Source organism: Barbatula barbatula, assembly GCF_947034865.1.
Source record: "Barbatula barbatula genome assembly, chromosome: 2".
Taxonomy (NCBI): Eukaryota; Metazoa; Chordata; class Actinopteri; order Cypriniformes; family Nemacheilidae; genus Barbatula; species Barbatula barbatula.
Genome location: NC_136767.1, coordinates 14,765,273 through 14,777,590, shown reverse-complemented (window position 1 = coordinate 14,777,590; position 12,318 = coordinate 14,765,273). Strand labels below are relative to the sequence as shown.

Below are 12,318 nucleotides of genomic sequence, written 5' to 3'. Positions count from 1 at the left end.
ACTACTGCACTCGATTCATGTCTGAAGCTAAGATTTAAACACACTGACCTGAACCACAGACCGCCGCTCACTTTATTGATGGAACAAAGCAATTACAAGGGAAACAGGTGACAGCGGAGTTGATATTTGGACTCCTGAGTGAATTTATTCAGCTGATGCAGACATAACGTGAGCCCGGGCAACAACACCTGCTCCAGCCCATCATAGATGATAAACCTTTCCTTCACAGATGACATTTAATTTAGCTAATGCACCAATGCGTAAAGCAAGCTATTTCTATCAACACAAATTATATTATTAGCAAAAACCTACGGAGTGCCCCTAAACTTATCATCTGTAAACTTGATATCGAGCCACTGATCTATATAAATGACTGGATTGCGGCAGGAACGCTAAACGAACAGCAGGAGGTGAAACCACCAAAATGACGTTTTAAAATAACCGGTTTCTCAACTTATTAGGCATGTAATAAGTTTTTAGTTCAAATGTGTATTTAAGTTAATTGTTACTTCTGATGTTTTTTCCAATGTTTATGTTTATTTTGGGCACAATAACGATATAGAAATCAATGTATAGAAGGTGAGGCACATGTGCAAAAACCTTCATGACCTAAAGAACATTTACAGCCGGCATTTATCTGTATTAAGATTTCAGAATAAGCACATTTGAAATATGTTGACTATCTCTGTCATATCTGATATGTACGCTACTGTAATGAAAATGAATGGAAAATTCCTGCCTTTGAATAATTAACCATTTACATGCTTAAGACATTTGCATTGTAAGAATGTACTGGGAGACTTAAGATATAAAAACGGGGACTGGTAAGTTACTATTTTATCATTAAAATGTGACAACCCAGTAAAAATTTAATAGAACGTTTGGGCATACCAACATGGCGGCGCGGTAGCTTCAGTGTAATGACATCATGAGCAATCCAGTCATTTATATAGATCAGTGGTCTGAGCACAAAACGTGAGAGAGTGCAGACAATTGTCAATAGAAACTGAAGGCCACATCACATAGCCTACAGCTTCTTCATTATGAGGGAAACTGGTTGCCTAGTTACCACAACAGGCAGCTATGTGCATGCATTTGTGCTGGTCTAGAAAAACCATGTCACGTTCTGTTGCCTGAAAGGCTAACCACCTTTTCTAGGTAATTCACGTTTGTGGGGGGGGTTAATGGCCTGTTATAACAAGAGGTATGACGCAAGAGCTCTTCAGGTCTACAGTTTTCCAGGTCTGTGAGCAACGTGGGTGATTGCATACAAATGCATAGAGGACAATTGCATTTAAGACACCAAAGAAGACAAAAGATACACTGCGCCTCCCACAAGCTGCCTACATGCTAAAATCTTTTTTGGGAAATTTCTCAATAAAACTAGTGATTAATTAGTTCAAATATTATAATTTTATTATGTCTATTTCAAACAATATTATTGTGTGTTATGTATTTTTATGCTTAGAACAATCAAAATGTGCGTATGTGGTAGTAAACAGCTTACTAGGGTTTTCTAAAAACCTGGAAAGCATTTACTTTCCAAATGTCAACCTATAGACCAGCATATAGTTTTTCCTAAATCAGAGTGCATCACTGTTTGCGCACACTACACCAATTTATAGAAGCTTTGCTCTATCATGTATTCATGACACAGCTGATAACCTGTAGGCAACGGCCTATCTCAAGGACACCATGGATGACAGCTAGTCTCTGATCAGAGATTTCTGAGTAAAGAAATGAAAGAAGATGAAGCATGGTGGTGAATCTATGAGTGTAGCAATTTTATCCCTCTGGCTGTAGATGTCTGGGAACAATGTTATTCCTGAAGAAAGAGTACAGAGAAGGACAGAAGTAGCTAGACATGAAATGCTTACTTTGCCTGTACAAGCTTTTAAAACATGAATATGGTTGTTGACATTTAAAGTAAACAGTTCTATATTCGGATATTACAGAATTTGCAATATTGCAAAATTTGTCATTGTTTTCTAGAAAAACTGTCTGTCCAAGCTCTGGCAGAAGTAAATGGTTCATTTTAAAGGATATTTCACGAAAGGATATTTCACTATTTCACATGTTATTCCAAAAATAAATGACTTTCTGCAGAACACAAAATAAGATATTTAGTGGAATATTGGTAACCAGAAAACATTACCCCCCATTGACTTCTACTGTATAATTCAGTAATTGTTTTGAAATTGTGAAAACTATTTTCTGAGCGTAAACACCTGTTGGCTAAAAAGCGAATCATCTGTGTGAATGAGAAGAAAGGAAAAAACCTGATTGTGTAAACACATTAAATTCAGCACCACGGTGTGTATAATTATACAACAACATTGCTTAAATGCTTAAAACAATATACAGGAATCCCTTTACCTCAGGAAGTTAAATATGTTTATAGGAACTTTCTGTGGTTTAGACTATGGTGTCCTTGCTCCTTAGCAACTACTGTTTTGAAGTCAATAAAATACCAAACTGTACTCTTATCGGGGTCAAACCAAACTATTTATAGTATTTCAGTAATTCTTACAATTTGCTGACGGAAGCAGCAGACAAATTTTCCTAAAAGCATGACAGTTATCTAAACAGGAGTAATACAACCACATTAAGACATCTTTCTCAATACTTTTTTCAAGTCTTAAGCCCCAGCAGCACCAGCTCTTACTCTAGCTGACCTTGTCTAGCACAGCTTGCCGATCCTGGATCATCCAAAGCCCATCAATGGGCATCCATTTTCTAAGTGTCAGGGTGATGCAGTGCGAGGCTGTCACAGGGATGACATACTACTGGCTGAAGCACTGTAAGCAAACTACCATCTGATGTCCTGAGAGTGTCTGCTCACCCCTGGCCTGGCAAGCTGGACGGAGTAAACTCAGAAGCAGCTAATGCACAGAACATCCTTCATAAAACAAAAGCACTAAATAATATACAGTGTCTTTTTGACACGTCTGGATAAATGACTGTAACAACGATCCATAAAAGGAAGGAGACGGGAACTACATAAAACATAAGACAACTTTGAAAAAATTTATATTAACGTAAATAGACAACACACACAAACCATAACTAAAAGCCAGGCCTGGTCCTCTCTCACTGACGGTCCGGTCACTCGTCCTCTTATGCTCCCGATCTCCTCCGTGATTCGAGACCGGTGCGCGTACAGCTGACGCTTGTTATCACTCACGGATAGCAATCCGACGAGAGCCGGGCCTCAAATCCCGGCTCTCATCCCGCCTACATAGCTACAATTACCTTCACATCTTGTGAAAGGTCTTGAGGGAAAACCGATATGAGGTTTTAATACTTCGGTCTTTAAGAGTTTACTGGAATATAGATAATTACAAAATAAAAAACTCAGGGCATGTGAATGGCATATTCTACAAGCAAATCCTATTGGCAAGACATAGAGATATGTACAAGTTAAGGTGTTAGAGCTGAAATTATCATCAATAATGTACAGTGGGATTAAAAGGTCTGAGAACGTGTTGAAATGTTGTCAGTTAAGCCTGAAAATAAATAAAGTTTAAAAAAATGATATACAGTGTGATTATGAAATATTTATTGTTCTGTGACTGAAGCAACCAAGATGCTATTTGGTGTGATCTTAACCAATCACATTGAATCACCAGCTTTGGAGTAATCATGAGTATATATTGTCAATATAAAATCGTATTATGATGTATTTTGCTATTATCAGTCTAATATTTAGAAAAGCTTTAGAAAAACTTTCATTAGTAAAAGTGCCATCTAACCTAGAATGAACTCAAAGATAAAAAAATACTCAAAATATTGCTAAAACTTTCTAAGCCACAATGATTTATCACCATTTGTATCCTCCAGCATTTCACATTTGATATAACTAAAGCACATGTTTTCTTTCGTCAAGGGTCTTTTAAAAGAATTAGGAAATGAACAGAGCCTTCTTGTGGCTTTCCTCAAAGCAGTGTTTGAGAAAACTGAAACTTAGTTTAAACAAATGAACAAGGTTTGTGTAAATTAGCCTCTTCTCATTATTTAGACTGAATGAGCTTCCCGTGATTTAGAAACACATCTGCTCACGAAAGCACAAGAGACATTAGAAGCGAGATCCAAGTCTTCATTAAAAATATTTTTGGCAAGCCCTTTTTTCTATTGCGAGTCCCCTCGTGTAATTCAGCGGCAGGATCTTTGCCGATTAGCTTGTTATATGTGAGTGACAGGTCTATGTTTTGAGACCTTGAGCCGGACGATTCCTCATTCCAAACACCAGGTGGATTGAGCTGGGGCTTTGTTCATGACTAACCAGACACAAAGATTAACACATGGTCTTGAGAAAAGGAGTTCTCTAAGAGAAACGTTGTTTGATGAGATTATGCTGTGGAAACACAACGAAAAATCCGGTAAATTAATTCATGGTGAGAGAAAAGAGTAAATTTATAAGGAAATGAAGAGCACTGAATGTGTGTCAAAGAGTCAGAGTAGTTGTGACATTCAATAATTGTGGCCGTTGATCAAATTATGAAATGTGGATCAAATGTAAACAGTACACTCAGCTCAATAACATGTGCTTTTATAATAAACTATAATAGAAAATAATAAAGATACAGTATAACACACAGTTTAGAATTCATTTTGCTGGTTATATACCAATTCTCTTTCCTCAACATTTGACTTTGTATTCAAATGTTTTCATTTCAGGGAAGGAAAGATCCATTCCCCTCAAGTCAAAAATCTGTCATTAAAATGGAAATTGCCACAGATAACAGTCAATGGAGGTCAATTAAAGACTCTAATAGGCTACAAAAAAAATTGATAAAGCCTTCAAAGCCTTTTAAGCAGAAAATAACCGCACACTGGATGATAATTCCAGACCTGAGGGAATATATTTATAAAAATGAACTAATATCTTCAAGACAAACATGACAATTACAACAAAGTGAATGTAACTATAGAACTTTATAATAACCATAATATTAGCTACTGTGAAGATCATAATGTTTATTAACCATATTATTCTCTGACCAGATTTACATAATTTTGAAATGGTAATTATAGTGGTATTATAATTCCTCTTGGTTTAACTAGCTATGAATAATATGGATTAAAATATGGATTAAAAAGCATTTCATGTAAATAAAGCTCCATATCATAAAGTAAAAGATATAAAAGTTATTAAAGATATAAATTATATTATCGTTCACCCAAAAATGAAAATTCTGTAATTTACTCAACCTCTTGTCATTTCAAACCTTTATGACTTTCTTTCTTCCGCAGAACACAAAATATATTTTTAAGAAAGTCATACAGAAAGTCATATAGGTTTGAAATGATAGAAGGGTGAGTAAACACATTTTTATATTTGGGGTAACTATAACTTGTAGTAGTGACTGAATTCAAAGGAAGATGATATGTGATGTAATGTGTAATAATTTGCATGGATTATTTGCTCTGTTGATTGTTAGTTGATCTACTAATAATTGTATAGACATTTGGCAAATGATTATTGGATATATAATGGTAACAAACGTGATGAAAAGTAGCAGTTTATACAAACAGAAAAAAGCCTTTGACAATCAAAGAGTGATAACATGGCAAAAAAGCAATTGAAGAAGTGAAAGAAGGAAGTAGGTCAAATTAATCTCACAGTTATCTATGAATAATACACAAAACATCAACAGAGAGAAGATAAAGCAAGAGAGAGAGAGATGTATTGACAGGAGGGAAGCTCTTGTATCTTATGGTTAAGGTCATGACACAGGTCTCACATCGCAGAATACACAAAATGCACAACATCCGATAATCCCTTCTCCCAAGCATCATAAAATCTGTCCCCCGGATCAGCAAACATAAAATAATGCGTAAACCTCTCAAAGGTAATTGAATTAACGTTAAACAAATGAAACATGAACAAAATACATCAACTGATACGACACGGATTGCTAAATATTAGCTCTTTCTCTCTAATAAAGCACTTTTTGTTAACAAAATGATAACGGATCATAAAATAGACATGCTCTGTCTGACAGAAACATGGCTAAAGCCAGATGATTATATTACTTTAAATGAGTCTGTCCCCCAAGATTATTAATATAAACACGAGCCTCGCCTAAAAGGTAGAGGGGGAGGTGTTGCTGCACTTTACAATAATTTTTAAGCATTTCCTAGAAGTATAACCCTAAATAAAAAATATTGAAATCATGGTAATTCATGTATCAACACCTAATACTAAGGATAAAACACCTTTAAACATTTATTCTGGCTATTGTATATAGGCCTCCAGGGAACCACAAAGCTTTTATTAAAGAATTTGGGGGGTTCTTATCAGAACTAGTCCTGGCCGCAGAGAGAGTCCTTGTCGTTGGTGACTTTTACATCCATGTAGATAACGATACAGATGCTTTAGGAATGGCTTTTAAAGACACTACATGGGCATTATACAACATGTGTAAGGACTCACTCACCTTCATATTCATACTTTAGATATAATATTGTCTTACAGTATAAATGTGGACGACGTAAAAATCCTTCAGCAGAGCGAAGACATTTCGGATCATTATCTGGTATCATGCTTGCTTCACTGGTCTATGGCTGCAAATCAAACTCCTTGTTCCAAATATGGTAGAACAATAACTTCAACTACCAAAGGTGCGTTTCTTGATAATCTGCCTGAATTGTCTCAAATCTCTAGCATGAGTAATATTGTTGAAGATCTTGACCTTAGCATTGAAAATTTTAACTCCACCTTCTCGGAAACGCTAGACACAGTTGCTCCTCTGTGAAAGAAATATTAAAAATGGCAGCCCGACACCGTGGTATAATAAACACACTCAGGCTCTAAAGAAAGCGGCACGAAATATTGATAGTATTCGAAAATACAGGAATCCCTAAAAACGTTTAGATCTGCCTACCAATAGAAGAAAACCCTAGGTTTTTATTTAACACAGTGGCTAAATTAACAGAAAATTAATCGTCAGCAACCTCTGATTCTGTATATCAGCATAGCAGTGATGAACTTATGAACTACTCCACAAATACAATCCAAGATATTAGAGAAAAAATTATAACTGTGCAACAAGAAATGAAACCCGCTGAACAAACAACTAACTACAGCGCCCCTAATGAGAAATTGCTATTATTTTCTACCGTAGATCACGATAAAATCATTAGATCATCTAAATCAAAAACATGAATGTTAGACCCTATACCTACGAATCAACTGAAGGGGATGCTCCCAGAAATTATAGATCCTCTTCTTAGCATTATTAACTCATATCTGACACTAGGATATGTGCCTAAAGTATATAAGGTAGCTGTTATAAGTCCCCTTGTCAAATAAACCCAACTCGACCCTAGAGAACTAGTTAACTACAGACCTATATCGAATCTACCCTTCATATCTAAAGTTCTTGAAAAAGTAGTCTTAATTCAATTATGTTCTTTCCTTCATAGGAATGACATAAATGAAGATTTCCAGTCTGGATTTAGACCACATTATAGTACAGAGACTGCTTTGATCAGAGTTACAAATTATCTTCTTTTGGCGTCTGACCAAGGATGGAGCTCCTTATTGGTGCTGCTAGACCTTAGTGCTGCATTAGACACCATGGACCACAGCACGCTCCTACATAGACTCGAAAATTATGTCAGCATTATTTCAGAATGTAGCAATAAACAATGAGGTGTCACGCAAATCGCAACTCCAGTATGGTGTACAGCATTATACATGCTACCCCTAGGAGATATAATAAAGCGATGGGGAGTTAGCTTTCACTGTTATGTTGATGATATACCTTATTGTTTTGACTTGCATAACCTTATATCTTCTGCTTATAGTCAATATGTTTTCTTGTACAGCTGCTTTGTAACAATGAAAATTGTAAAAAGTGCTATATAAATAAACTTGACTTAACTTGACATATGAGGGACATGCGTTTGAGATAATAAAGGGGTGATGAACACTATGAAGCATAAATTTCCACTGAAACAGTTTGGCTTATTGCTTTCGTAAAACAGTGACAACACATCAGTGTGATAAAAGACACCAATCCTCAATAAACCGTTGCATGGCTCAGCGCTAAACTTACTACATTGGTGGCCTGCACATGATAAATCATTCATAGCAGCACTACATGACTGTAGTGGTTTATGATTCAAAATCAAGTAAACATTATCATAAACTGATCAAATGTTTACATTTTTCATGAACAAAAATAACCAGCATTATAAAAGGTAGCAGTTTCAAACTAATGGCACAATGCAAATTTCTGAAGTACAACTTTTGAATGAAGAAACACTATAAACCTGTAGATGCAATGGTTCCTAATCTCACACCAGCCTGGTCAATTACCGAGCAATAGTCCGTTTAAGTGAAGAGATAGAGATTTAGCTGACAGCATGTCAGTGTCCACTAGGAAATGACCTGTCGAGAACGCGACATCCTGACATGGTTCTGATTAGAAGCAGAACAGAGTGAATGTCTGAGAAGATGCCCTCCAAATGGGAAAACTCTTCTCAGGAAGAGACTTTGTTTTTAAATGCTTTTTTGGCATTTGTTAGGGTGCTATTCTGTCTTATATGCAACGTCCCTTTTCACAACAATGTACATGCATGATTTATATCGTGCTTATGGTTTGGAGGCAACATAAAGACAATTACTTTATGAATGCTTTTCATTTCAGTACTGTTTATTTTGAACTATTGCTTATGGATTGTATAAAGGAAAGAGATTTTAGCACCTTAAATTAAATTATACCATGATCTGATTATTAAGCATTATTGCCATGTGGCATATTGTCAAAATATGTAATTGACAGTGTAAAATGATGTGCAGTATATAATGGGCTAGTTGCACAAAGCCGCCATATTGTCTTAGATTTCCAATCCGGCAAACAGGGGCATTGCAAGTGGGGGGGAAAGGGTGACTTAGTACATAGGGCCCTGGCATGTGAGGGGCCTGTTAATTCCTGAAATTATATTTATTATTGTTTTACAATAGTGTGCCTATACTGCACGTCTGTGCAACTTCTCTGTTTATTAATAGTCTATCACAGTAGGTACAACACGACAATAATGCACATCACGGAAACTCATCAAAAACAACACGACACGAGTAATCCCTCACCTGTAAGTGATGCTGGTTGTGTCTGACAATGAGTGATGCTCTTGCCCACAACACAGTTTTCCATCCGTCTGACTTTCATCATTTATAACTTGTAATGATGAATTCAAACAAAGAAATAAAGCCTAGCACTACTAGCAGTATGAGCAGAGAAAACGAGTTTATTATTGCTTTGCTTAAAGAAGATGGTTATATGGGGAGAAACGGAGTTGCACAGACTTCAATAATACATCATCAGCCTTTTCTGCTGTGATATCAAGTTGTGTACTTTGAAATATACCAAGAATTTTCTGTAATTTTGCTGATATATCAGTTTCTTCTTTTCTTCCGGGAGTCAAAATTCGGTACAACACCGGCCAAAAATCCTTATTTTCACATACAGTGTTATACGATAGGAAATATGCCCACACTCACTGATCGGAAATCTAATATTGTGGCTACGTGCAACTATCCCATTATGTATATTTACAGACAATTTCGTTAAATTGTCAATAATAATGTGTTCGAAGAGTTCTGTGTTGGTAAAGAAATTATTTCATGCAGCTAAACACATACCTGAACAGCCCTGTGTGTGTGTGTGCGTGTGTGTGTGTGTGTGTGTGTGTGTGAGTGCGTGCGTGCGTGAATGCGTTAGTTTACCTTGGCTTGCATGACAGAGAAATCTCCAGCTGGGTGCTAAACAAGTGACTGCAGGATGCTAATGAGTACCAGATCTGAGCCAATTTAACATTCAACACCTAAACCCTCCACAGCTTTCTAAAATCTGTTGATCGAAATTCTCATATCTTTTCAACACTTTAATATATTAAACACTTGAATATATTATTTCTTAAGAAAGCTTAATCCAACCAATGGCAACAAACCCGTATAAACAACTAAACACAGCTGAAATCATCAAAACATTGGAAAAGCTAAGAGAACCAAAATAAACCTCAACCAGCAGACCTAAACCATAATTTGTCCCAACACAACAAATGTAAACAGATTAAGAGCTGGCCTACTAACTCTTACTAATCATGTAAATAGAAAGATTATTATTTAAGGGTCAACTGAGATCAACTGAAACAATGCGACGAAAACACATACAGTAATTCAAATATAAACATCAACAGGAAGAAAGCATTTTGGGATTAGAGGCAAAGGCTGATCTATTGGCTTTGTGGTGCATATCCAAACAGAATATTCACTTATGTAATGGCCTGGTGCTAATCCCACAGCATTACTGTGGCCCTGTAATTCTACACAGACACTGCAACTGACTATATAAACTGATTTTCACCATAAAATCATTGAAAACTATGAATGAATCTGGTGCTCACAAACACTGTTTTGAAATATCTTGGTATAGGATTTTACGAAGAGCCAACATGATGAACATAATCCAAACATTCCATTTATAATATGAAAGAAAGCATTGTACTGACAAAGACAAGATACAGTACATTTGTGCTTAATCATAATCCAATAATTAGACACAATAAACTTGGCTAATTGTAAAATTTCTAATAGACCCTTTTCTATTATGTTAAACTAGGCTTATTAAAGTAATAGGCAAAATTTGACCGTTCATAATGAAATGTAGCCTAGGGAAGTTCTTTGTTTTGTGTATCTTTGGTGATTGATGTGCGTTTTACAGTACAGGACACACTGACCCATATGCATTCCATAAAAGCTTCTAAAGAACCACAAGTCTTGGCTCCTTAAATTTACTGTTTTACATAGGCCGAGTGACACACATCATGTTCATATATAACCTGTTGTTGCAATGTCCTGACGAAGTGAAGTTAAAGACATTCACGCATTGCGTGGCAGCAGCATCAATAATAATCGCATGTTGCGCCGGTTACAATACAACTCAATCTGCCGATTGCTTTTAACAGTTTAATAGAATTACATGACTACAAAATGTGCTTTTCTTCTTTCCTCGAAATAAGCCATAAAACGTATAAATAAATAGAAATTAAGTCTGGTCTCAGAAACGCTTGGTTCAATATGACACCAGAAGACAGACAGACAGGTTTGAATCTTACCTCGATCATTGGAGATGCGCCTTTCTCGGGCAGAGTACATCCCAGCAGCTCGGTAAGAAACTTTGCCATATAAAGCTGCTCTATTTCCCCGCTAGAATGAAAACGCTGCTCACTACAGTGCCTACAGGTGGTCTTGCTTCAGCGCCGGATTCCTACAGCACATTACATCTAGTTTTGAATTTGCCTTTCAGCATTTCTTTCACTCTGAAATCATAGATGTTTCATTTAAAGGTGCGACGGCTCTCGTCTTTGTCCGTGTCTGTCTGTCCGCATACCGCATCTTGAGCACGGTGGCGGTGCCTCTGTTTTAGATCTCATTCATAAAGGTGCTTGTAATCCTCGTGGAGGGAGGGATCAGCGAGGGGGGGCGACATACTGTACATGCAGATGTGTGGCTCTGTAACTTAAGGTAGTTACTTCTTTCTGAAAGGAAGTTTTTCCCTACCTGTATTTTTTACATCAGCAGTATGTTAATAGTGCTGCATAATGTCACCTGTTCACACATTAACTGAGGTGAAGTCCTCAGAAGTGCCCTGGTCTCGGAATAGTGCACTCAGAACCTCCCTATACACAGACCACCAGGGGCCCCGACCGAATCAAAAACACTTTTATGTAAACAAGACGCTAAAATAATTTGCGGATGAATACTTCATATTAATACTTCATTTTATTAATTACTTTGACATAATAGGTCTCGGACATCGTGTAGTGTGCGGCAGGTGATGACATGCGCCACGCGTGATGATGCATGTTTACATATGGCCATGGCTATAAAAGAGCTATCTGTCTGTAGCGGAAAAAACGAACAAGAAGGCATGTGTTTGTATACTTTTTTAAAGTATTATTTAGTTTTTGCCAAATGTGTCATCACAATTATACCCGTATTCATCGTCTGGTATCGTTTAAAGCCCTTTGAAGCTGTACTTAAACTGTAATTTTGACATTCAACCATTTGGAGTCCCTTGAAGTCCACTATATTGGACTTATATAGGTTTTCTTTTCGACTAAAGAAAAAAATACATAAAAATCTTGGATGACAACAGAGGTGAGAAAATTATCATGAATATGTATGTTGAAAGTGAACAGTTCCTTAATTAAATAAACCTTGCTGTAACATGCAAATCAGATTTTACTTCCGGTAGACCTCTGCAAAGAATCAATAACTGTTGAGTAGTTTTGATTGATTTTAAT

At 36.5% G+C, this 12,318-nt stretch overlaps 1 protein-coding gene across 1 annotated transcript in view; it reads right to left on the bottom strand.

Moving 5' to 3' along the window:
• The window catches only part of rasgef1ba (RasGEF domain family, member 1Ba), a 59,893-nt gene extending 48,446 nt beyond the window's left edge, over positions 1-11,447 (bottom strand). The window contains exon 1 of the mRNA XM_079483039.1: positions 11,128-11,447. Within this exon, the coding sequence (XP_079339165.1) occupies positions 11,128-11,196 (69 nt within the window). The 5' untranslated portion in view covers positions 11,197-11,447. The remainder of the gene's footprint in view (positions 1-11,127) is intronic.
• Positions 11,448-12,318: the final 871 nt, after the last annotated feature.